This window comes from Elgaria multicarinata, chromosome 7, assembly GCF_023053635.1.
Source record: "Elgaria multicarinata webbii isolate HBS135686 ecotype San Diego chromosome 7, rElgMul1.1.pri, whole genome shotgun sequence".
NCBI classification, from domain to species: Eukaryota; Metazoa; Chordata; class Lepidosauria; order Squamata; family Anguidae; genus Elgaria; species Elgaria multicarinata.
This window is the reverse complement of record NC_086177.1, coordinates 5,142,373-5,170,354: the sequence shown is the minus strand read 5'-3', so window position 1 is coordinate 5,170,354 and position 27,982 is coordinate 5,142,373. Positions and strand designations below refer to the sequence as shown.

The window sequence follows — 27,982 nt, the reverse complement described above, 5'->3', positions numbered from 1 at the left end:
TCCGTGGATCGGGTGGCTTCTGCCCGCCGACCGCTCGCGTAACCACGACGCCGCTTCGCACATCATTCCTGGCCCGGCGCGCATGCGCGTCCCAGGTGGCTCGACTCTGCGTGGCGGAGGAATCCTATTAACCTCACGACGCTGTAGCGTCATAAAGAACTTCTCGTGGGTGTGATGCGGCCACAGCAGCCGCAGCGCTGAGAGGCAGGCAGGCAGGGGAGGAGGGAGCTAGTGCGGGTGGGGGGCGCGCCGCCGCCGGGAGGGGGGGCAGTGCCGCTGAGGAGACCGAAGAGCCCCGCAGCGGGGGAGAGCGGGAGCAGCCGCCGAAGGGAGGGTGGAAGAGGACGCCGGGCCTCCCGCAAGGCCGGCGCCTCCGCCCGCTTCCGCCGAGCAGCCTCCGCGCTTCCTCCGCGGCCGGAAAGTAATCCCCCCTTCCTGCCTGCCTGCCTGCTCGCGCGCCGCCCTCCACAGGCTCCGCCGCCGCGATGGCGCTGAAGAGAATCCACAAGGTAAGAAGAGCCCCGCAGGCGGAGCCCGACCCGGAAGGCCCTCCGCGCCCAGGGCCGGGCCGGCCACAGCTTCCTCTCGCCCACCCTTTTAGGCCGCCGCCGGGCTGGAGGCCCGAGTCGTGGTGATGGTGATGAAGATGGTGGTGGTGTTGGCGGCGGCGGCCTCCTCCTCCGCAGTGGCCCTTCGCCGTCGCCGCCTTACATAAGCGGCTCCTCCCCCAGGAACTCCTGCCTCCCTGGCGAGGCCTGAGAGGCGTCTCTCTGCCCGAGGGCTGCTGTTTCCCCTCGCCGAGCCATCGTCCGCCTCCTTGCGCACCGGCCGGCGCCTTCTCCCACCCAATCCCGGGCTCCAGCCGGGCCCTCAACCCAGGCCGGTAGGCGTTTCCTGGCGCGCCCCACCCCACCCCCCGAACAGGGCGCGCTCAGTTTCATGCGCCTTTTGCCCCTTTTCCCCCTCTCTCGATGGGAAAAGGGGCATCCTTTGTGTGGGGGCAGTTCCTCCTCTCTTCCTCGTACAACTGCCCTTTTCTTGGTTTTCCTGGAGGCGAGATAATGGCTGTAGTTTCTCTTCTCCCGTTTGCCTCATCCGATAGACCTTGGTTATAAAAAGCACGTCTAAAATTGAGCCCCCCTTTGTTTTGCATCAGTGCTTAGCTTTTGGGGAGGTGTGAAATGGGAGCTGGCAAATAAGTTTCATGTATTCCTAATCTTCCACAGCATTAAACAGATGATGCCGATGGTAGATGCCACAACTACAGGGGGTATATATCAGGTCTAATTAGGAATGAGATAAGCCACAACCCTAAAATCATCTGCATGTTTTCAGTAACCATTACTTCTGTTGGTCTTAGACCAAGGCCTTGGTAGGAAGAGAACATTTCTCTACACAGGTTATACACCAGGGATAGGCAAATCCAGTGTCCTCCAGATGTTTTGGACTACTACTCTCCATCCGTCCCAACTAGTATGGTCTATAGACAGGGAATATGGGAGATATAGTCCAGAACATCCAGAGGGGACATGGTTGCAAATAAGGCAGTTATTTCTGACTGGATCCTTCACATTTCTCCATACATATCCATGGAGTGAGCCATTCCATTGACTTAAATGGACAAAAGGAAAATGTCTGTAGAGAATAAATGAGGGGTCACACTGCCACCTGTATCAGCTGACCTCAAGTCTCTCTTACCAGTTTCCCCCTTTTTCTGTTGTCCTTATTACTGCTTTGTGCGTGTGTGTGTGAGAGAGGGAGAGATGCCTCAGCATTCTTTGCTAATAGCATCTTCAGAATTCCTCTGGTTCTCAAATTATTATGGTTTTAACTTTTGTGAACCGCCCAGAGAGCTTCGGCTATTGGGCAGTATAAAAATGTAATAAATAAATAAATATAGGAGAAGAACATCCAGCCTGTAATCCTAAGAGTGAGTTAGTCCCATAGAACTCAATAGGGTTTACTTCCAAATAAACACTTATAAGAATAGCTTGCCAGATTTGTTTTTTGCTACTTTTTCTCCAGTTCAATATTATTGGTTAGTATTCTATTTTTTTTTCCTGTCAGAGTAAAAACTGGCAAAAATAAGGTTTGCATGTGGAAGCCAAATGTGTTATGCATCAGTGCATAACTTTTGAGGAGGTGTAAAATGGGAGCTGGCAGCCATGTCCCCTCTGGATGTTCTGGACTATATCTCCTATATTCCCTGTCCATAGACCATACTAGTTGGGACGGATGGAGAGTAGTAGTCCAAAACATCTGGAGGGCACTGGATTTGCCTATCCCTGGTGTATAACCAGTGTAGAGAAATGTTCTCTTCTTACCAAGGCCTTGGTCTAAGACCGACAGAAGTAATGGTTACTGAAAAAATGCAGATGATTTTAGGGTTGTGGCCTCTTATATCTCATTCCTAATTAGACCTGATATATACCCCTGTAGTTGTGGCATTTATCATCAGCATCATCTGTTTAATGCTGGGGAAGGTTAGGAATACATGAAACTTGACAGTATTGATCTTGATTACAAATTTTGGCAGGTGGTACTCAATATTGTGTGTGCATGCATACATGCAGGGAGAACAGGGAACCCCCATCTGGTTCTAGCAGTTGTAAAAGATGGTGGAGATTCTCATAGAAGATTCTTGGTACTTATGGTCAGGATGCAAGAGTCATAAGAACTTAAGGTCGGGAGGCAAGAGTCATAAGAACTTAAGAGGAGCCATGCTGGATTGGACCAAGGGTCCATCCAGTCCAGCATTCTGTTTACACAGTACCAAGCAATTGTTGACAAGGAACCCATAAGCAGGGCACGAGTGCAATAGCACCTTCCCACACATGTTCCCCAGCAACTGGTGTACATAAGCATACTGCCTCTAATATTGGTGATTGTACATAGCTATTAGGACTAGTAGTCCTGGGTGATGTAACAGCAGCATTGATGTTTCTGACTTTTATAGTACTGTACATGGCTGTTAGTTATGTAACAATATGTAGTTTGCATTTAAGAAACACAAACCTAATAAACAAGTCAAATATTGGCTGTTGATTGCATGGAATATTTGATCATGGTCAATTATTAATCAATCAAGGAAGAGACCTTATGTAAGTGTTAGCTTTCTTCTTAACTCTTTTGTCATGTCCTTGGACAGCAAAGACCTTTAGCTCACCAGCTGTGCAGAAAATATCCCAAGAATAGATTTCCTAGTGTACTTTTTTGGTTTCAGGATCTTCTTGCTTTTCAGAAAGAAGACTTCGTGTAGTCACTTAAGTCTACATCCCTGGATCTGTTTCTGCTGAAACATTTTTCCTCAACATTTTACATTGACTGGGACAGTAGACTTCTTAGAATATTTTATGTCCTGGGTGCTCTTTTGTTAATGGAAAGAAAACTAAGGCTGCAGTCCTGTATATGCTGATCTGGGAGTAAGCCCCAATGAACTCATTGTAGGCATGCTTTGGATTGCGCTGTAAATTGCTGAAATTTGGGATTGAGTTGAATGTAGTTATACTTAGTGTAGACCCATTGAAATCAATGGGACTTAAATCATGGCTGCTTTATCAGCAAGACTGGATCCAACCCATTGTGTACTACCATGCATGTGACAGTGTCCTATGAAGGCTGTTGCAGGTCTATTTCTGTCTAAATTCTGCAATGAACGGTACTTTTGGGGGTTGAATTTTTGACCCCACTATTTGGACAGGGGTTTAAATAGGCAAGGGTTTAAATAGACAATCCTTGGAAAAGTTTTAAATATATTTGTAAGCCACCTCAAGCTGTGAGAGAAAAATGCTTAAATAATGAAGATTGCTCATAATAGATGCTGAAGCAATTTCCGAAAGATTCTTAGCCTGAGCTTGCGTAAGTGCAGGTGTTCCAAATCCATTGGCTAGGGAGTGGCCTAACACTCTGGTGAGAAGGAAACCCCACAGCACACAGATCCCCTCCCGTGCACTCTTTTGTACTCTGCTGTTCAGAGAGGGCAGGAGATTGCAGGAGTCTCTCCAACGCATACGTGCTCCCTTGCTACTGGCTTTTTTTTAAAGCAGAAGGGATGTGGCGAGTTTTGGGGTTATTTCTAGAGAAAGGGAGTATACTGAACTGGTTCACATGTCATGTCAGCCCACTGCAGCTCAATTTGCCCGTTTTGGCTGTCATGTGCTGGGCGCCCAACTTGCCATGGTATGCAAAACTGGGTGGCAGGGTTGTTTGAGGGTTAAGCCACCCTCAAATAACCCATGGCTCATTTTAGGATTATTTGAGGCTTGTCTAATCCTCAAGCAACCACTGTGGTTTGAGTTCACAGGACGCAGCAAGCTGGGCACTAAGTACAATTTGACAGCCTCTGCGGGTAAATTAAGCCTGTGGACAATTAAAGTTGTTCGTTAGCAGGTGCAAGTTAGCATGCTGGTTCCTGCCTGCTTCTGCTTGCAGGAACAACTGTTTCATGACATCTGAGCCCAAAACTCTGGTTGTTTAGGAATTAAATAGTCCAGAGTTAATCCAGCAACCACCCATGAGTTTCAGGGTTCACACAATGGGGTATTCCTGGGTTGATAATTGGAAGTGGATATGGCAAGTGGGCAGAAGGCAGTGTATTTGCTCACTTCCGCCTCCCCTCCCAATGCCTGGGATAAACCGCCCAGGAATTTGCCATGATATGCAAACTCGGTCTTTATCTCTTCCCTCTCCCCTCCATGGTGGGATTAAATATCTGCCATATTCTCTTCCTAGTCTAAGAATATGAAATATATTGGGTTATATCCAAAGTAGTGCTTTCACAAAGGAAAAATCTCAACTCCACTCCTTTCTTCTGCAGCCCCTCCTGAGGCTTAGGGAACACTTGGGAAAGTTTTATTATACCTTATTTCTATGCCTTTAGTTTTATTCAAACAACTATATACCCTGTGTGAGAGATGGAGCTGTAAGCTGTTGCACAGTAAGATACCCAAACATATAGCATTACTCTTGAAAAAGAGGAATAAAACTACAATATTTATGGTTTCTATTTTGAAACCATAAATATTGTAGTACACAAAAGGATATTATCCTGGATTAAAAACAACTTTTGGATCTCTGGGTTTAGATGTAGCAATAGAAGAAATTCATATTTTTAGATAAAAAGCTCAAAGTCCCTATAATGTGGTAAGGGAGTAGCAATTGAATTTCAGTTACACTTGATACTGCTAATGCATTATAATTCATCCTGGTATACAGCAAAGTATAGTGTACTGAAGACACAGTAACTGATAACATATAATAACAGAAGATAGACAAATTAGCTATTGTTTGTTTGATTTGTATTCTGCTCCCTTACAGTAAATAATATCCTTGGAAATAATGGCATAAATGTGTATTTTGCTAAGCAGAATTAGTGTCTGAAAGGTCCATAGCTGTTTATTTTGAACTTTACTTCCATCTTCATGAACTTCAGAAAATGGAAGGTTCACATGTTAATTCATTCCTTGATTGCATGTGTGTATTTTGAAATATTCATCAGCTTTTCACTTGATGTGGAAGATGGAGGAACCTGAGACAAGTCAAAAGCAAGAGACTGTTTAGTAGAAAGGCTTTGCCATCACATTGCAGGAGTGATATGCTTGGCAAACACCTTCACGAAATACCTCAAGATACACTTTCATATGTTGTAAAGTGTGGAACTTTTCCAAGATCAAATCACAAGACTGTGTATTACTCCAGTCATATGGAGTAATAATGCTATCATCATTAACATTACTACCTTTGAATCTTGGTGATTTGCAACAGTAACTATAGCAATATCATTTTTAAAGGCTGCTATAAACGATATTTTACATTCTATTCTGAAAGAAAGAAGATTTCAGAAGAGTTATTTCCATTTATACTTCCAGTTTGCCCATTTTAGCCTTACTGGGTGTGGCAGACAAATCAAAGGGTTTCTTTTCTCCAGAGCCTTTGCGTCCCTTGGATAGGGTAGTAGCAATATGGCTCGTAGGGATTAGGGCTGGTGGGGGCGGACTCAGGATGGTCTGATTTTAAACTGAGGTTTCCTAGTGAAAAGATTGTCATGCATGGAACTCCCTGTGCAAAAGTGCACAGACTGATTGGAATAATCATAAAAATCTTGCTTTTAATGAAGGCTTGCATGAGATATATCCGATGGTGTAATTCTGCCAGTGGGAGGGAATTGCTGGCGGAACGGATTCCCCCCCCCCTTTCACTGTACAGCCTCCCGCGCATGCCCCAAATCTGCTACAGAGGTTTGGGGCACTGATTTGTGGGGTACAGTTTTTGTTTTTTTGCCAATGTGAGGAGAGGACAGGAGAGTTCTGTTATGCAAATAGATTTCTGCTTACATGAAGGGTTGGATCCAACCCTATGTATTTCTTAGAAAATTTTATCTACCTTTCAACTGCTAAAAATGGTGTTTAACCCTCAAATAACCCCTGTTTAACCCCTGCCGACCAGGGTTGTAAAACACAACTTCTGGTTGGGGGTTATGCATTCATAATGGCTGGTATGTGCCACAGCTCCTTAAGGGTAAATTAACTCTCAATGGGCTGTTATGTCATGTGAACCAGCCCATAGTGTAGCGTGATGTAAATAAGCATAGGCAAGCCTTGGGCTTCCACTTCCTGCATCTGACGTGACTGTGAGCAGGAGTTTGCAAGTGTTCACTTTTGATAATGACTGTTTGTCTTTCATTCAAGCTGACAAACTGTGGTTAGTGTTTCATTCAAGCTGCAAACTGTGGTTAGTATTAACTACGGATTGTTCAAAGCAAGCCAACTTGAAACCATGCAGGCAAATAGTAAGATGCTTACCATCTCATGTAGATTTAATGTCTGTTTAAGTTATCTCAGTGTCCTTACATGTATATAAAGAGCAAAATGGAAATAAAAACCTTTAGATTTCACAATTACATGTGCAGTGTGGATTGCACTAAAACAGGTTGGATTATGCTTCTAGGTAGTCTAAAAATGCTCTTTGTTGCAAATCAATGCTTAATTCTGAAAGCATCTAAATAGTATGAATACTTGTTCAGAAAAACATTTAAATTACAATTTGGAAACCATGACTTAAATAAATTATTTCAGTGTTTGCTTTTTTTTGTTTGAGATTTAAATGGCCTTGAGATAATTCTGGGTAAGGTATATAGCCAAAGTTACTGGAGATAACCAGGTTAAGTTGTGGCTGCCTTGCAGCTACAAGATAGCATTTGTAAATGAGGTTCAGTGCACATTATCATGGTGAAGACACAGCTGATCATACCCAAAGTGGTTTTATACGCTCCACAAGTGGTACCACTTGGAAATTATCATCTGCTTCTATGGCCAGGTTTGCATAATCACAAAGGGGAAATAAACCATGGTGGCTTATTTTCCCTCCCTGCCTCATGAATTGCCTAATTAGTATAATTACCCTCATGGGACATGGGTTATTGTGATGTCTGAAACCAGCAAGGATGGCTGGCGGGGTAGTTTTACAAATGTCTTGAAACCCATGGCTTATTCATCCACTATTATTTATTTATTTATTTATTTATTACATTTTTATACCGCCCAATAGCCGAAGCTCTCTGGGCGGTTCACAAAAATTAAAACCACAGTAAAACACCCAACAGTTTAAAACACAATTACGAAATACAGTATAAAAAGCGCAACCAGGATAAAACCACACAGCAAAGTTGATATAGGATTAAAATACAGAGTTAAAACAGTAAAATTTAAATTTAAGTTAAAATTAAGTGTTAAAATACTGAGTGAATAAAAAGGTCTTCAGCTGGCGACGAAAGCAGTATAGTGTAGGCGCCAAGCGGACCTCTCTGGGGAGCTCGTTCCACAACCGGGGTGCCACAGCGGAGAAAGCCCTCCTCCTAGTAGCCACCTGCCTCACTTCCTTTGGCAGGGGCTCACGGAGAAGGCCCCCTGTAGATGATCTTAAGGTCCGGGTAGGTACATATGGGAGGAGGCGTTCCTTCAGATAACCTGGCCCCAAACCGTTTAGGGCTTTAAATGTCAATACCAGCACTTTGAATTGGGCCCGGACCTGGACTGGCAGCCAATGAAGTTGTAAAAGGACTGGCGTAATGTGATCTCGCCGGCCAGTCCCTGTTAATAACCTTGCTGCCCTGTTTTGCACCAGTTGAAGTTTCCGGACCGTTTTCAAAGGCAGCCCCACGTATAACGCATTGCAGCCCCACTAAATTCCAGTGTCCAGGTTTGCATGACAACAGGGTACTTAATAAGCCACGGTGGGTTGCTGGCTGATTTCCCTAATTGGCTTTAATGGGTGTGTGTTGTTGTGATGTCTAAACCTAGTGGGATGGGTAGCTAATAAACCAGTCAGAACTCACAGTCTGTTGTGGGGTTGCTGGGTGGTTTGCTAACTACCCCAGCCAGCCACCCCTGCTGGGTTTGGAAGTCACAACAACCTGCACCCAGCAAGGATGTGCAGCAGGCGCACATGTAAGGGTGGTTAGCAAGCCACCCTGGCTTATTAATTAACTTTGTGTCATGCAAACTTGCTCAGTTTCTAATATTGGGTAGAAAAAATTCCGCTGAGAATTTTTCACTGCCGTATTTTTCTGTGGAATGTTTTCCATTTTTAGTAAAGCCTTGTTTCATAAAACTGGTGACATATTGAATGGACGCAATGACTGGGTTGGGACGATGGCTTATTTGCCTGAAATAACCTACTCTGGTAAACAATGGTCTGCAAAAGGGATAATTTAATCCACCATGTGCTATTGTGTCATCTGTCTGGCACTGTGGGTCAATTTGTTCACCTATAGAATCGTGCAGCAAGATGGAATCATATAGCCACTGCCGCTCTATAATCCTTTGGAGGTTTTCAGAATCAGGACCACATTTCATAGGCAGCCTCCCCTAGTTAGGAAGCACCCAATCCACCTTCAAAATCCTGTACAGTTTCACCCAGGGAAGGGAAAATTCTGGGTGCACCAAATCCTGGGTGGCACAAATAAACTTTTGCAAAATAAGCAAAACTAAAGAAAACTTCCAAAAATGTGCATTTCATCCCACAGCCTAAAGTGCACACTGGTGCAGGTATGAATTCACAGTATCTTATTAGCCTGTTTGTGTGACGGGGGATTGTGGACTATTCTAAAAATAAGCTACTGCATGTAGCTTATTAATCCGTCATGGGCTATTGTGACATCCAAACTTGGCTAATATAAATTAAAATGGGACAATGGGCAGAGTAATCTTAACTGGATTTACAGAAATGGTGAGAGATCTGGCAGAGCAACCCCCAAATCCATCACCCTGCTTTTCTGCTGTGGTTAGTGTGGAAGTTAGAGAGGCTGCTTTTTCTTTTTCTCTCCCTCTAACTGGAGTGGGAGAGAAACAACCCCATTCACATCAGTTTCTGTGGGGCGGGGTGTCAGGAAAGTGAAGGCGTTGAGGATGTAATGGCTCTGCCCCCGACCTCCCCTTTGCACATCTGGTTTCCCCTCCACTCTACGAGTAGAATAGCACTGACAGAACACCACTACTAGCAGAGTATTCCATGGGTAGACCAGGGTCTTCAGAATTTTAATTACTTAGGTGACTGCCCTGGAAAACACAGTTCTTCCATCAGGCATGCTAAAATTTATATGATAGATTTTAGTACCTTCATTTTTTCTTAAACTATAAATTTTGTAAAGAAGTGTGGTATTGAGTTGTCATGTCTTCTAAAATATTTTAAGTCTCAATTAAAATAACTTCCAAGTAGAGCTTTGAATTATTTTTGACTACAACACTTAAATTGTACTAAGTGTGCTTTAGTGACTCCCCCCCCTCCCATATTTCAGTTCAACTATCTTTGCAGCAGGGTCACTCACATAAATCTCTAGATAGTTGGCTGCTAACTCCTGATGCAATTGTAGGTTTTATTTCCTAAAGCTGGGTCTAGAACAGATATGGACACATTTCAGCCTTGTGGGATATACTTATTGTTTTACTAGAAAGGCTGGCTTATGAGGGACCCCCTGGCCTCCACAACCTCCTTTCCTCCTCCCACTGACACCTCAGCTAGATGGGCAGAAAAGCCCATCTTGTTGAAATGCAGAGTGAGAGGAGCACAGAGGCGAAGATTGGTTTTGTTTTTTTAAGGGCACAATCTAAATCAAGCTTGAGTTACGTGACTACATCAGACAGTGGCTCAGTTCAGACCATGTTTCTCAATGGTGGTTTTAGAACTCCACAGTGGAGTCTTTACACCACCGTTGAGAAGTGTGTTGTCTGGCGGGAAAACTCTACACAATGGTGGAGTTTTTTAAAAAACACACACACTCCACATAGAATATCCACACTGTGCAGAGGAGAGTTCCTGCACAACCGTTGTGTGGTGGGCTCCGTGGAGATTTTTGTGTATTGAGTTGACTTTTCCCACTGGCTGCAGAGTTCTCTGGCAAGAGCAGCAAAAGGAGTGAGTGCCGCTCTAGGAGAGCCGCTGGAATTGTTTTTTTGTTTGTTTTTTGCAGTAATGGCTGGTAGGATAATATCAGGAGGATGGCGGAGGAACTGTCAATCAAACATCGTGATGGATTTTACTCAACTCCACGGTAGTCCACAGTCACACTATGGTGGAGTTAGAACATGTTGTGTGGGGAGTTCCCTTAAAAACTCAACCACTGAGTGGAGTTTTCATACTGCGTTGACTAATGTGTTGACTGAACTGAGCCAGTATCTGTGTTGATAAATGCATATAATATAGTTTCAGAATGTTATGTTGATTTTTGTGAACTTCCCAGAGAATTTCCCAGAGTATTAAATAAAATAAAAATAAATTATATTGCTTAGAGTTTAGTCACAGCTGATTAGTAGAAACTACAGTTGGCTACCATGTGCAGCCATAATTTGTTGGCCTCTGGTATTCATGGTATAGCCTACAGAAGGTAGGGGAAATTATGATGCTCACTTTAGAGGAGTTGGAAAGATAAATTCAAAGCAGCTTCTACAATCAAACTTCAAATATATAATAATAATAACAATAATAATAATAATGAGGGGCATAAACTTTCAGATAAATAATTAAATTATATTGTGATAGTTAATCATATCTGATTAAATGGGTATGAAATTTGCTCTATGTACTTTTTTAGAATGATGGTCACAGAGAAAACAGTGAGAGAAATGTTGGAAATTAATAATACCAAAGTATTTCAAGAAAAGTAATAGAAATGATTGCCCATAATGTTGGAAGTATAAATTCTACATTTCTACATTTATTCTTTATGAGCCTTTTGGAAAATACTACAATTTAACTGAGATGGGGAATCAAGCTACATTTTTTTACTACTTTTGTTGATTAAAATGAATACAATTCAGCACAAGGTGTTTGCTGCATACATGATTGTGACAGTTTTACATGCGAAATGCTGGAAGCAAATAGTGTAACCAATTATGGGACTATGCTTTGATGTTAAGCTAACACGCTTCATTTGAGTTGCTAAATGTAAGTATACTCCAAAACTGAATTGCTTTATTGGCTTCTTTTTTAAGGAGCATAAATACAGGCATTACTATAGAGAACATTTTCATAATTCTTCTGTAAATATGTAATTTGCATGTTAGTAAAATTAACAGTAAAAGAAAGCTATAGTAGAGTGTTCTTTGCATGACAATTGTGGGGAGATAGTAAGCATATTTTGAATCCACTCTGTGTTTGTTTTTAGGAATTGAACGATCTGGCACGTGACCCTCCAGCACAGTGTTCAGCAGGGCCTGTTGGAGATGACAGTAAGTACCTGTGATATGGAAAAGTCTCAAATGAGCATTTTCTCGGCCAGAGAGAAGAATTGACCTGAATAGATAAAAGTTGCAGTTCTGGGTAGTATCCAATAGTGATAGTAACCAATGACGTTGTGATAGTGTAAACCAACGGTAGCCCAACATCATTAGTGTTTAACTGGTGCAAAGGGGGAAAGTGCAGTTTGTTGCCAGATATCATTGCAAACTCACTGACTTTTCCCTTTGCACTAGTAAGTGCTAAAGATGTTCAATCGCCCTACCATTTTTATTGTGAATATCAACAAAACAGAACAGAAAATACATTGTGTAAAGAAAAAAAATCCACATTACATATATAGGAATATCATTATTTTTCATCATGTGTACCATTCATTTAAAAAAAACAAGGAAAAAAGGGGGAGAGTGTTATACATAAGTTTCAAGAAAAGCAGACCAGATATCCAAGTATTTATCCACTCACAAGTTGTGCCTATATAACACCTGTTCAAAAGTTGATAGTGTTATTAGGTCCTCAGTCCATTGCATTATGGGAGGTGAGCATTAGTCTTTCAAAATGTGATAGTATAAGCGTCAATGCTGTTGCTCTACCATTGGTTTACATTAGTGCTGTGTCACATTCGATACTATCCTATGTTTTAAAAATGCAAGGCATTCTAAGTAGACAGATGTAGTAAACTTAGAATCAAAGCTATATAATATTTAGTTTTAAGATACAGTAGTAGTCAAAATAAAAACAGTTGCTGCAGCGCAGCATACCCTAATTACTCGTGGTGCAGGTTGCTGTGTCGTCTGATCCCAGCGTGTGGTGTGGGTGTAATATCTTTTCATCTACCCTACAATCCCTACTGCAAATGTATGCGCAGATATGGGGGAAACAACTGATGCTGTGTTGCCTCCGCTGCTGATCACCCAGCCTTTCTCTCTCTGTTTCTAAAAAAGAAAAGAAAAGAATAAAGAAGACTGGGTTTACTGGGCAACATGGCAGAATCCTTACTTTTAATCTCAAGCAATTACAACCAGTGATGTGGGGCGGAATTTTTTGCAGTGCTTTATTTTTCTAAAGCAAATCATCTGTTTTATAAGTTTATAAAACATTGCAAATACAATATTAGGCAAGTTTAGCCATTTCAAAGTTATAATTAATATTTTTCAGGTGATTACTCTTAGCAAGTATGTGAGAGAACACATATGTGTCTCAGAGTGAAATGAGACTAATAAATAGTGACAGCAAAACTGAAGGTGCCCCAACTACTGTAGTGGAAAAGAGTTTTATTCTGCTGAAAGAGATGAGTGGTTGTCAGCACATCATGCACAGTTCTTTGTGTCAACAGTTTACAGTATTTTATAAGGAGAACAATATAAGGGAAATACATGCTATTGTTTTCACAATTTTATAAGTATTTCAATAAAAGCAATTCTACATAATATAAATTTTAAATCACGTTAAGTGTCCTTTAATACCCCCACCGCACAAATATTTCAGGTCAAATACTTGTGGTATATTGGGACAAAAAATGAATAGGCACTTTTTTTGTCTTGTTATTTACTAAGTACAAGTACAGAAAACTTGCTAAATTAGATTTCTCTAGGGCATGGGTGGGCAACTTGTTTTGGCCTACGGTTCCCATCAGTTCTAGCCAGCATGGCTGGTGTGGTGTTCTGGTGAGAGTGTTGGGCTGGGACTTGGGAGATCCAGGTTTTAGTTCCTACCTGGCCATGATGCTCATTGGGTGACTTGGGCCCAGTCATTGACTCTCAGCTTAACCTACATCACAGGGTTGTGAAGATAATATGAACAGGAGGAGGACTATTTGAGCCTCCTTGGGTTCCTTGCGAGAGAGAAAAAGAAAGTATATAAAGGTAATAATACATAAATAAAATCTGCCCACAACTGCTATAGGGCATCAGAACAGTTTTGAATGCCAACTGAAAATTTTCTGGAAAACCCACATAGTTGATTACAAGTTTACCTGCGTTAATAGGTCAATAAGACCTCTACCAAAAAATGAAAACAAATGCCTGTTAAATGAAGCTTTTACTGAGTACTTTGAGCAAACGTTAATTTATTGGAAGAAATACTTTGCGTATTGTAGTAAAGTGGCAGTGCTTGTACTTCCACAGTAGTCATCTGTATTAAAATGCCAAATACTGAACATTTGTATGTTTCAGAAACAGTGGGGTACAACACAAGGGGAACAGTAGAACATGCACTTACATTTATTGAGCCCTGAACCTCCTATGAGGCTTGTCATTACAGTGGTATTTTGAGGTATTGGCGCACTGTAAATACCATTACAGTGGTATTTTGAGGTGGTGGCCCACATACATGCCACCAATAGTATGCTTTTAAAATAATTTGACAAAGTTGAGTATGAAACCAGACCTTTGACTGGAATACTAAATCCTTTCTACTAGAGCTAAGAGTGAAATATTGGTGCCTGGATTCTACATTTGTTGCACTGCACTCAAGGAACACTACATGGACTGATAGCTGCAGCTAAGTTAATTTGTTCAGTGTTAAAATATCTTAGTCAGTATCTAATTTTCTTTTCCCTTCCAGTGTTCCATTGGCAAGCGACAATAATGGGACCAGTAAGTAGCCCTTCAGTCTTAAACAATATACATTTAAACTTATTTTTAAGCTTCCTTCTAATAGCTTTCTTTTTTCAGAATGACAGTCCCTATCAGGGTGGAGTGTTCTTCTTGACAATTCACTTCCCAACAGATTACCCTTTCAAACCACCTAAGGTGGGTATCTTGTTTGCACCCCAATACTTTTGATGTGGCATCTACTGATTGGAATAAATACATGTGCATGAGGTAACTTTCTTCTTTTAACAGGTTGCATTTACAACAAGAATTTACCATCCAAATATTAACAGTAATGGCAGTATTTGTCTTGATATTCTACGGTCACAGTGGTCTCCAGCATTAACTATTTCAAAAGGTAAGCAAACTGACTTTGAGTTTAAATTAATAGTAACTCCTCTCTGATGTAAATCATAGAATAGCAGAGTTGGAAGGGTCCTACAAGGCCATCGAGTCCAACCCCCTGCTCAATGCAGGAATCCACCCTAAAGCATCCCTGACAGAAATACAATAAAACATATTGTATATTTCTAGTGATGGTGTACTTCTTATATATGCAAAAGCCTTTATTGTTCAATTCCCAGTTATACTTCAGGATTTAAGGCTATATGATAGATTCTTGGCCCAGCTAGGTTACTGAATTTCAGGCTGGTTAGTCTGCTGCTTTCAAGTATTTGCCATGGCTGAAATCCTAAATTTGTGTGTGTGTTGGTACAAAGTAAAAATACATGCATCAGAAAATATCTTTATCCTAAAATATAAGATTTTTGTTTCTAAATAAGCATCTGAACTGCATATACAGATTTAGGTATATAATGTTAATAAGGGTCAAAGAGGCAGCTGCAAACTTATCAGTTAAGTTATGAGTAGGAAGAAGGTAGTTCTGGGACTTTTGGTAGATCTAAGGGAGTTTTGCAGGAGATTGGAAAGGATTTCTTCTTCCCAGTTGTTCATCAATAGCAACAACAAAATGAACTTCCCCCCATTGTACTGCTGAGTTAGAGAAAGCTTGTGGGTAATCATGTGGAAGGTCTCTGAGCTCTTCCAGTACTCAAAACAACATTCCTTGATCCTAAGTGTATATTGATGGATCTTGAGTTTCTAGTAAAAAACAAAATAGATCGCAGAAGCCTTAAGTCTACCCAGTGATGGTGGTTTTCTAGGAAATTCTGCTTTCTGAATTCCAATTCTGAATTGGAAACTTGTATTTAGTAAACAAAACTAAAAAAGTGGACTGTATTAAATTGTAATGTGCTGTCTAAATATCTCAAACGTTTCTCCAAAAGCCAAATGTATTTGAACTGAAATACTTCTTTTGGGTGAAATAAATAAATTGTACCCAAATTCTTTTGGGTGAAATAAATAAATTGCATTTTAGGTGGTTTTAAGTGTTCTATTCAAATAAATTCAAAGCTGTATTCGGAAATTATTTTATTTGGGATACTTATAATTATTTTTGTTTAAAGAAATATGAAGGCTTCGGAACTCTGAAGCCTAAACAGTTTGATTGGTTTATAACATTTTGTGAAACATTCTTTTCCTGTGGAAAAATACAGAAGTCGATTATTTTTCTACCGAACATCACTGGTGACATTCAACTCACTTAAAGACCCTGTTCAGACGACATGCTAAACTATGGTTAGGCTGCTAACCCTTATGCAGCAAATCATTAGTGAGAGTATTTAAACCATGGTTATATAGCCACCATGGTTAAGAATGGTTCGCATGACATGCTAAGTCATGGTTTACATGACACACTAATCCATGTTTAGCTCAAAATGCTTAATCACTGTTGCTTAGTGTGAACAAGGTCTATATGTGTAAAAGAGCTTGGACAAGAAAGAGGTGGGAAGAGCAGAAGCACATATTTGAGGTCTAGAAAATGATTGTGTGTGCATATGCACATGTGTGCATGCAAACAATGAGGAAACCTTTACACTTAAATATAGACACTCGGTTTGCACATTCACTGCAGCTTAAAAAATCCATGGTGGCTCTTTAAACTTCACTGTGTGCTGGGAGACATTTGCTTAATTAACCACCCAGGTACAGCTTGTCATGTTGGCCAAACCTGGGCGGCAAGTTTGTTTGACAGGGAACAATCCATCTCCTGTTGTTGGGTTATTTGAGGGTTGTTTCCATCTCAAACAAGCCGTGCTGCCTGGGTTTAGATGACAGGACAAGCCGTGCCCAGTCAGGTAATTAGACAAATGGTGTTTGGCATACAGTGGCCGTTGTGAACTGAAATTGATAAACAACTTAAGTGATGAAGTTATGGGGTTTTATGGTAGTCACTGGCATAAATCACTTTTAAAGAAACTTTTACAAGAATTTATGGGAAATTATGGAAAATAGGTTCTTCTTCGTGGTCTCTGTGCATTAAACATATGGGGGGGGGGCCTCTGCGCCTGCGCAGGGCCAGGTCGGAAACTTCTCAAGCTGAAACATTTTTAGGCGGGAACCCCTCCCCCACCATCCACTGAGCATGCTCGGGGGTTCCCGCCTAATCCCCTCTGTGGGCTAACAGCGTTTGGAGACTTCTCTGTGGTATAGTGTGTTCTTATTATACCAGAGCTGAAAAATCTATCTATTTTTCCTTCTTTTTCTTACCTCTACAGTTTTCTATTCTTTCCTATCCTATATATATACCGTATTTTCCGGCATATAAGACGACTGTGCGTATAAGACGACCCCCAACTTTTGAGAAGATTTTCCTGGGTTAAAAAGTCATCTTATACTGGGCGTATAAGACGACCCCCAACTTTTGAGAAGATTTTCCTGGGTTAAAAAGTAGTCTTATACGCCAGAAAATACAGTGTGTATATATATATATATATATATATATATATATATATTTGTCTTGTCTTGTCTTGGTGCCTATGGCCCACCAAGGCCTGTTTAAGAAGTGTTCCAACTGCGGACAGAAGATTTCGCAAACGGATGGGCATTCCTTCTGCCTGCTCTGCTTGGGGGAGACTCATGTCGTGGAGTCCTGTGCTTTTTGCCTAAAGTTCTCAAGGCAAGCACGTAAAAACTGCGTAGATCGCCTTCGGGCTATTCTCTGGGAAAAGGCTTTGGAGGCAGTAGATAAACCGAGAGCGGCTCGCGTTTCTACATCTCCATACAAGATGGAGTCTATGCCCCAAAATCCTCCGACAAGGAGTGAAGCCTTAGCGGTTCCCCCCTCCTCCTCTCAGTCTGCAAAAAAGGCGGCAAAGAAGATCTCTAAGAGAGCGAGAAAGCACTCTGAGGCTGAAAACCCTCAGAGGAAAAAGAGCAAATTGAAGGGCAAAGATGGAAAGAAAAAACCATCGAAATCGATCTCGTCGGTACCGAGGAGCCTGGTACCGAGTACTTCGATACTGAGGTGCAAGACGGGGCATAAAAGCCCGATAACGAGTCTCGCATTACAGAGACCTTCCTCGCATGCTATAAGCCCAATACCAAAGCTTTCGCTACCGACGCCTTTCTCAATACCGAGACGGACGACTCCATCCTCATCGCCGGTACTGAACCCTCCACCGCCGGTTGCTAATTCACCAGTCCCGTCGCCACTCCATATTGTTACGGTCCCGACGGAAGAACCCAGTGTGAGGGCATCAATTTCTGAAGGTGAAATCAGAGGTTCCTCGTTGGATAACACCGTGGCGGATCAGATACCTGTTTCCCTTCGGTACCGAGCAGAACCCATCGGTACCGACGGACGTCGGTACCGACAGCAACCATACGTCGATACCGAAGGCTTTCGATACCGACAAACACCTCCGTATGGTTACAGCCATGATGGTTCACCAGCTTCACTTCATTCAAGTCGACAATACGTCGCGTATAACAAAAGATCAAGGTCCCTACCGAGGGGTCGGGACCATTACGTTGATTGGTATCCTCCACAATTTCCTCCACGTTACTATGAGGATTGGAGACATAGAGGGCACCAAGAATACTACTATCCGGAATGCCACTACGACCCGTACCTGCGTTTCCGGCAACCCCCTTCCGAGACGGTCTCCCGTCCACCGCCTCCGGAGGATGTCACAGACAAGCCTCCACCGCCTCAACCAGCGGTACCGAGGCGCACGTCATGACCGACACAAGCAACGGTACCGATCACTATGGTACCGACTCAATCGTCACAACCACATCCGAGCCTGGACCTGATGCCACGTGTTTTGGACGTCTTATCAGAGGAGGACTACCAGTCTGATTCCTCCCGAGAAGCTTCACCGGTACCATCCATTCCCTCCCCTGATGACATTGTAGGGACTTCGGATGTGGTCTCCCCTTCAGAAGACCTATCGCACTTTGCCGATCAAGTGCAAAGGATGGCGAGATCATTGGGGATTGAAATGTTTCAACCCATTGAAAAATTGAACAACCCAGTTTGTGACGACGCATACTGTGAGTCAGCTATTCCAGCAGCTATTCCCTACTTGCCCGTGCTATTTCGCACAGCACAACAGTCGTGGAAGCTGCCCGCCTCTATGCCACCAACGTCCAGGAGGCTAGATAATACATACAAAACACAGGAAAAGTCTGCTCCTTTTCTTTTTACCCATCCCAAGCCTAACTCCATAATTGTAGAGGTGTCTCAGGGACACACTCATAAGAGGCACAATGCGTCGGTAGGTAAGGAAGGTCGTCGGCTCGATGGCATAGGTCGAAGAATTTATTCTTCAACTGCACTGTCATTACGAGTGCATAATTACCAAGCCACCATGGCTAAATATCAACTCTTCTTATGGGAGAAGATGGCATCCCTGTCTGGTTATCTGCCAGATGACCAAAGGGAACTGGTGACTGTCTTTTACACTGAGGCCATGGCACTATCAAGGCAACAGCTTAACACAGCTTGCCATGCGACAGACTGCGCCTCAAAAGCCATGGTAGGGTCCATAGCCCTACGAAGACATGCATGGCTAAGGTCAGCAGGTTTGTCTCAGGAGGCACGCTCCCATATCAAGGATCTGCCATTTGATGGAAACGGTCTATTCCATTCTTCCACCGACGAATCGATGGAGAAAATCCAAAAGGCCAAGAATACGGCTAAAAGGATGGGAATTGGGCAGCAGCAACAACAACAAATTCAAAGAGCATTCCGCCCAAGACGCTGGCCTAGGACTCAACAGCAGTTCCAGCCCAGACAGCAACAGCAATTTCAGGATGGACCTCCTCTGTACCAACCCCAAGGTCAGTACAAGAGGCAACAATTCCCGGGACGCTTCAAGCAAAACAGAGGCAAACCCGACCAGAGTCGAAGACGGCGTCTTTGACTGTCCTAAAAAATTAATTTCCACACCTAAATTTGGCGACATCCTTGCCCCCTTTTATAATAGTTGGACCACCATTACCACCGACAGGTGGGTCCTTAATATCATCTCCGGGGGTTACAAAATTGAGTTTACCACCCTCCCTCCCTTAGGAACCGTAAGGTTCTCTCCATCTACAGACACTTTAGTGCAAGAGACATTGTCTCTTTCGGAGAAGGGTGCCATAGAGCGATTACCAACCCATACCCTAAGGTGCGTTTTCTACTCCCGCTGCTTTACGGTTCCTAAACGGGATGGGGGGCTAAGACCTATTTTGGACCTTAGAGACCTGAACAAGTTCATCAACCCTAAAAAATTCTGGATGAACTCCTTAGCAAGCATCCTACCTTTCCTCTCCCAAGGGGACTGGTTTACTTCCATTGACCTTAAAGATGCTTACTTTCATGTCTCAGTTTACCCTGACCATCGCCAATTCCTCCGCTTCATAATAGGGGACGACATCTTCCAATTTAATGTGCTTCCTTTTGGTCTTTCTACGGCCCCCCGAGTCTTCACAAAGTGTATGGCACCAGTTTGCGCCTTTCTGAGGACTCGAGGGGTAGAGATTTACCCCTATCTGGATGATTGGCTGATAGTGGCTAGTACGGAGCAGGAAGCTACCCGTAACACCCACCTCACCATCAACCTCAACGAATTAGGCCTGTGCATCAACAAAGAGAAATCAAATTTTCAACCAACTCAAAAAATTAAATTCCTTGGAGCAATTCTGGACTCAACCCGCTCCAGGGCTTTCCTTCCGGAAGATAGAGCTACAGCATTAATTAGACTGGCACTCAAACTCTTTCACTCCAAGATAATATCTGCCTTCCAGGTGCAAAGACTACTAGGTCTCATGGCAGTGACTGTCAGCGTCGTTCCTTGGGCGCGCTTGAACATGAGACCTCTTCAATTGTGTCTTCTGCGGGAGTACGACAATACAATGGACGCTCATCGAGTGAAATTGTCGCTCCCTGCCAAAGTAAAGGACTCTCTCCTTTGGTGGACAGATCTACCCAACATTATACAGGGCCTGGACTTCAGACCTCCATTACCATCGCATCATCTGATGACAGACGCCTCCCTTTTGGGCTGGGGAGCCCATTGCGGAGATCTCACAATCCAGGAATGTTGGAGCCCTTCCGACAAGAAGAGGCATATAAACGTCCTAGAACTGATGGCCATTCAAAAAGCACTGTATGCCTTTCAGCAGACCTTGTCAGGACATGTCATCCAGATCCACACAGACAACATGGCTGCTGTTTGGCATATAAACAAGCAAGGTGGAACACGGTCTATGGACCTGATTTCCCTAACATTGGACATTTGGCACTGGGCTATCGCCCACGGCATGATTTTATCGGCCATTCATATCGCAGGCTAGGACAATATTCTGGCAGATGACCTCAGCCGCTCGTTCGTGGACACTGGTGATAACCATCAACCTCCCCCAACACCAACCCTGAAGCTGCTTCCCCCTCCCCCCAGTGATCTTGTTCAGAATCGCTAGGATGGGGGCAAGGTTAAAGCCTTTCTCCCATGCCTATGTGGGAAGAAGGTAGCGCATCCCTCTTTTGGGGCCATCATCGGAGCTTGCGCAGAGGCAAAAGCAAGAGGTGGCGATGTTTTAACTTTGCACACTGTTCTCCCCAATGACAAAAAAATCCTCATGGAGGAGAGAATCAGTGACTATTGTGTTGATGAAGAGTTGTTTATACTTGAAATAAGTTAGACACAGCTGCAGAAACTAGGAATGCTTTTCTAAATATATTGTACTATTTCTTTAAGCACTTTGTAAACACCTCCCCCCCCCACTTTCTTTTTCTGGTGTTGCCCTCTTTTTCCAGTTCCCCTAATCCCGCATTTCCCCACTTCACATCAGCAATCCTTGACATAGATTTGACCCGGTTTTGTCAATCTAAGTTCATGGGTAACCACTTTGAGTAAGAGGCATATAACGTGTTGTGTACATTGCTTAGCGCATGGTAGAAGTGTTAAGTAACTAGTTATTTGGTAGATGTTACTTAAAAGGAATTGGGAAGAAGGTGAAGGAATAAGAGGAATGTTGCATAACAGTGGCAAAAGTGTGGGACCTGTGGATAAAGGGGGAGTTTATGTACAGGTTCTGTCAGCCATATCAGATCCTATACAGCTAATAATTCAAATTTAGCTAGTGGTACATGTGTGATTTTACATAACCAGTCTGTGTAAGCAAGACATCTGTTCTCGAACCATTTAAAATGTGGGCAAGTCTTAAAACTATTAAAGCAAGTTGCCATTTTAAAGCATTTTTTGTTTCATTGCCAGATAAATTCTTGGGTTAGGGAATTATGCTGTAAAGCAGAGATAGACAATCTGATGCTCTCCAGGTGATTTTAACTATGACACCTATAAAACCCTGCCAGCATGGGCAAGTACTCAGGGATTATGGGAGATGTAGTCTGAAACTTCTGGAGGGCATTAGGTTGCCTACCCTGTTGTAAAATATGCTCTCATGAGCCAGAGCTTGAAGTACTACTTCTTGATTGCAGTTATGGCCTTACAGTAAATTCCATTCCATATGTGAGTTGTCGTAGAAGTGAAAAGACTTCTCCCAGTCATAAATAGTGCCAGAAATTTGAAGCAGACTTCAGTTTTGTAGACGAAGTAACAGTCTACTTGAAGGACCTAAGCAGTCTGTTTCATTGTCTTCGTTCTGTAATCTTGTTTTTAATGTCTTGTATTTTAATTGTATATTTCTGTTATTGGGCAGTTTGAAAATGAAACAAATTTATGAATACATGATTGATAATTTTATAGGCAGGCTATGGAACATCTAATGTAGAAGTGATGGTCATCATGCCTTTAGTTTTTTGTTACCTGTATGTAATTATAGGGTAAAGGAGTTTTGGTTTGAATTTTTAAAAAAAGGCAATAACATTTTGTTGTGTTTGGCACTACTCATAGAATCATAGAATAGCAGAGTTGGAAGGGGCCTCCAAGACCATCGAGTCCAACCCCCTGCTCAATGCAGGAATCCACCCTAAAGCATCCCCCACAGATGCTTGTCCAGCTGCCTCTTGAAGGCCTCTAGTGTGAGAGAGCCCACAACCTCTCTAGGTAACTGTGATTCCATTGTCGTACTGCTCTAACAGTCAGGAAGTTTTTCCTGATGTCCAGCTGGAATCTGGCTTCCTTTAACTTGAACCTGTTATTCCGTGTCCTGCACTCTGGGAGGATCGAGAAGAGATCCTGGCCCTCCTCTGTGTGACAACCTTTGAAGTATTTGAAGAGTGCTATCATGTCTCCCCTCAATCTTCTCTTCTCCAGGCTAAACATGCCCAGTTCTTTCAGTCTCTCTTCATAGAGCTTTGTTTCCAGACCCCCGATCATCCTGGTTGCCCTCCTCTGAACACGCTCCAGCTTGTCTGCGTCCTTCTTGAATTGTGGAGCCTAGAACTGGACCCAATACTCTAGATGAGGCCAACCAGGGCCGAATAGAGAGGAACCAGTACCTCACATGATTTGGAAGCTATACTTCTATTAATGCAGCCCAAAATAGCATTGGCCTTTCTTGCAGCCATATCGCACTGTTGGCTCATATTCAGCTTGCGATCTACAACAATTCCAAGATCCTTCTCGTTTGTAGTATTGCTGAGCCATGTATCCCTCATCTTGTAACTGTGCATTTGGTTTCTATTTCCTAAATGTAGAACTTGGCATTTATCCCTATTAAATTTCATTCTGTTGTTTTCAGCCCAGCGCTCCAGCCTATCAAGATCACTTTGAAGTTTGTTTCTGTCTTCCAGGGTATTAGCTATCTCACCCAATTTTGTGTCAGTCTTAACCAGTCCAGCATAGTGGCAATTCTTTTGTGTTCTTGATAATCCAAAGTCCTTAGGCATCAGGACTGGCTTAAAGAACAGAGGTGGGGCGGGCTCCAGTGTGTACAGTGGGGATTATCAGGGCCGAAAGGATATGTGATGAGAGGATGGTGAGACCACTCCTAAAGAAATCCTCTCTTGACCCTGTTGATTTTCCTTGCTTTCTCAGTGGCTTTGATACCATTGACCATGGTATCTTCCTGGGCCAATTGTTTAAGTTGGGCGATGGAAGCTACTGCATTGCAGTGGTTTTGCTCCTACTTGGAGGGTTGGTTCCAGAAGGTGGAGCTGTGGGAACATTGCTCTGCCCCTGTGGTTTCTCTAGTATGGGGTTCCGCAGGGGTCAGTTCTGTCTCCCATGCTGTTCAACATCTATGTGAAGACATTTAGTATGGTAATCTGGAGTGTGCTGTGAATAGTATGCTGAGGTCACGCAGCTCTACTGCTTCTTTTGATCAGGTGAAGCTGTGGATGTGTTAGATGGATGAAGGCTAATTAACTGAAACACAATCAAAACAAGACTAAGATGCTGTTAGTGGATGGTAGGAGGATGCTCAACTTGTTTGGATAGGGTTGTAGGAGCAGGTTCAAAGCTCAGAGGTTTTTCTGGAACCATCTTTGTCACTTGAGGCTCACGTGGCCTCAGTGGCACAGAGTGCCTTCTACCAACACCCCTATCTGGGCAGGGATAACCTGGCTTCAGTTGTGCTCTGGTAACATCCAAGTTAGATTACTGCAATGCACTCTACCTGGGGCTGCCTTTGAAGTCAGTTGGGAAGCTGCAGCTCATGCTCAATGTGGCAGCTAGCTCTGGCCCACTGGCACTGGCTTCCTCTATGCTTCCAAACTCTATTCAACATGCTGGTTTTAACCTATAAAGTGGCCCAGGACTGCAATACCTGATGGAGCATCTTTCCCGACATGAAACCTACTCTATGTTCAGCACCTAAGGTTGTCCTCAAGGTGCTTATTCTGAGGGCTTCTCAGGAGGTGGCAACAAGAGAGAGGGCCTTCTCAATGGTGCCCCCTCCCCAACTGTGGAATGATCTCTCTGGCAAGACCCACCAGGCGCCAACGTTGTTATCTTTTTGGCACAAGCTTAAGACCTCCCTTTTTTCTCAGGCATTAAGCAGCATATGGTGATTTCTTAATGATTTTTTTTAATGGATCCTGGATCTGTCTGTCTTAATGATTGACTGCTCAAATTTGTGTTAGGTATATGTTGTCTCCATGTATACTGTTGGTTTGTGTGTTTTACGTAAATGTTTTTTAAACTTTGTATACTGTATTTAAGTGTTTTTTAATCTTTGTAAACCTCCTAGAGGTCTTCTGCTCAGCCGTATAGAAATGCAAATAATAAGAATAAGAATAAGATGAGGATGTCAGGTGGGGAGGTGCTGTGTTTTCCCTCAGCCTTCCTCACAGGCTAGTTTTCCAGTCACTTGGGGAGAAACCAGCATGAGGGAGCAGTTGCAGAGGAAAGTGGCAGGGGATGGATTAAACACTTCCTTCTTGCTTTGCATAACAGAGAGACAGGTAACCTTCTTAATGGCAGGTGACTTAAACCAGCGCAGGCCATACTTCAATACTCAATTATAAAACCAAGTTGAGGAGGCTAAATGAAGATTAGGATTGACTTGCTTCTTATAGGAGGTTAAATGCACTTAAATCCTAATGTAGTGTGTTTTCTTTCCTCTAGTACTTTTGTCCATCTGTTCTCTGTTGTGTGATCCCAATCCAGATGATCCCTTAGTGCCTGAGATTGCACGGATCTACAAAACAGATAGAGAAAAGTGAGTATGGAAGCCAAACATCTTAAAACCTAGCAATGAACAAGCAACTGGAAATGTTATAGAGGAAGATGTATGCCTTAAACTGTGACTAACTCTGTGCACTTGGCACCAGTCATTTCTTGTTAAAGAGTACCATCTGCTTCTGTTGGCAGCCTTGCATTTATATATTACCAGGTTTAAAATATTTGATATATATTAGTCAGTAATAAGGTTTATTTCTCAACTGGACTGGTTAATCCACTAAAAGTCTGGTTAATTTCAACTGTACCTTTACATTACTATTTTGCAATTGCCTCTCTTAGGCACTTCAGTTTCTGCTTTTAGGCTGCAGAGGGAGGAACAACTTAAACTTCTGCCACAAGAGAACCTGATTCGGGTGGTGGTAGGTGAACAAGAATACCTGAGTTTGGCTTCATGAGTAGCTGCAGGCATAATAATAGATGGATATCATTGTTAATTGTAGTGAGAAATTCTTGAGGTTCAGTTGGTTCCATCTTTTCTAGTCACTTGTTGCTATAAATGAATCATCCAGCTTGAGACATTTCTGCTACAGCATTGAACAGTAACTTCCTTTAACAGACTGAAATGAGCAGCATATAGTATCCTCTGAATAGGCCAAGTGAGGCTTGAGCACACTGAAATTCTGGATCTTTCAACACCAGATCACTAGACACAAAGAGAATCATAAAGGGACAAGTCAGCGTTAAAATTGAGGGCTCAGAATCAGCTCTGAACATTTTGCGCTGCATTAGAAGTGCAAACTCAAGGAGCAGGTGGTTGCAGTGTAAAATGTTTCCTTGACTCTTCCTGCCATACTTACTAATATTAAAGGAAATTGAACAACTACTACATGAAATAAGTTTTCAGGTGGTGAGAGGAAGTGGAAGCGAAAACTAAAACTCTAGGAGGAATTGCAAGGCTATTGCTTGTGTTCAATTTCTTTTTAAAAGGTCCCTTGGGCACCATTAAATGAACTGTAGGGCTTTTTGAAGTTTTCCATGAACATTCTCTACTGCTTATATGAGAATTCAAATACACATTTCCATGCTGGCTGGAGAATGCTGGGAATTACAAAATCCTCCCCCCCTAAACGTGCATAGGATTGTGCTCTTAACGTGGTCATTTAATTTTCTGTATAGACTGCTTGATTCAGTCCTAGAAATAACTTATGACTACATGACTTTAGAAGTGCATCTACTATTTAGTGAATTTTATCCCTCATTAATCATCTTTTTTTTATATATACAGGTACAACAGAATAGCTCGAGAATGGACTCAGAAGTATGCCATGTAATTAAAGAAATTATTGGATAACCTCTACAAATAAAGATAGGGGAACTCTGAAAGAGAAAGTCCTTTTGATTTCCATTTGACTGCTTTCTATGAGCCCACGCCTCATCTTCCCCTGTGCACATGTTTACCTGATACAGCAGTGCTGCGTGTTGTACATACTTGGAACAACGAAATACTGTATTCCATACCAACATTGACTCCTAGCAAAGAAATATGTGTGAAAAGCCAGTTCTTCAGTCAAAGTCTAGTTGTGAGCATAAAAGCATTCCTAAGAGATTTATATTGGCCACAAAAACCAAGGGTGGGAGGTGGGGGAAAAGTAAAAGGTTTCATGTGCTTCTGCGGACTTTCAGTGATTCAAAAGGAGACTTTTAAAAAAGTGGAATCCTTTTAAACTCATAACTGTTATGAAAAACTGATGTGAAGAACTTTAAGCTGTTTCTGTATTTTATTCTGAAGGACCTACTAAGGTAAATGTATGACCAACAAGATCAAACTGTGCCCACATCCTGTGTTTTAAAGGTCTAAGTTTAACTGGTCAGCATTTAAATGAATTGGAGCTATTAGTGCATCAAGTGACCATGATTTATTTTCAAGTCTTCTCCCCACCCCTTCCCTTCAGAATTTTGGTTTGTATGTGTTTTCTCAGTTAACATAGCTAATAGCTCTTATTTTCTTAAGTTTTTAACTGCTTAGGTCTTTCTGGATGTAAGGGTAAAAATTCATTTGACAGACTTGTGTATATTTAAAGACCCAGCTGCTCCTTTGGAGCTTGTACGTTCAAGAATGATTAATCTGTGTAATAAACTGATTACTACAGTCATTACGTATAACTGTGTGAATAGGCTTTCTTTTTTTTGTGGGCTAAGGGTTTCACCTCAAGTTCTTATTTTTTGGATAGTTGCATCTGAGAATTATGAATTTTCAAAGCTCAGTTTTAAGAGGCTGTGCCTCAAAAAGACAAATCAGTGAGACAGACTTCCAAGTAGGGTTGTGAAAGTAACAGGTCCCACATTAAGGTAACGTATTGCAGAGCTGGGTATTCAGAGGTCAGGAGTTAACGGGTAAACCCAATGTCTTGCTGACTGGCCACCATGTCAGTAAATTCTGCTTTGCATGGAACTAAGTCCATCCTTATGTACTGTACCTTATATAATTTTTTAAATGGGTGCAAAAAGACAAGTTTGCCAAATGCAATCAGCACAAACTGCCACAAAATAGCTTTTTACGATTGTTGCGCAAAACTCTTGGAAATGTTCAATTTACATGTATAACTTTGAACAGCCTTTGTTTTAAACTAGTAAAATGTAGTTTGAAGTTTATTTGTTCAAGCAAGTGTGGTCCCCTCACCCAGCTTTCATGGGAACAAGCTGAATCTGCAGAGAAGACAGAGCTCCATCTCTTTC

The 27,982-nt window shown here is 42.4% G+C and overlaps 1 protein-coding gene across 1 annotated transcript; it reads left to right on the top strand.

Moving 5' to 3' along the window:
• Positions 1–330: 330 nt before the first annotated feature.
• Positions 331–27,409, top strand: UBE2D2 (ubiquitin conjugating enzyme E2 D2). Its single transcript, XM_063130162.1, has 7 exons — positions 331–509; positions 11,660–11,723; positions 14,296–14,327; positions 14,406–14,483; positions 14,577–14,682; positions 25,190–25,283; positions 26,532–27,409. Exons 1-7 carry the CDS (start codon positions 486–488, stop codon positions 26,575–26,577), a joined length of 444 nt encoding a protein of 147 aa, XP_062986232.1. The 5' UTR covers positions 331–485; the 3' UTR covers positions 26,578–27,409.
• Positions 27,410–27,982: the final 573 nt, after the last annotated feature.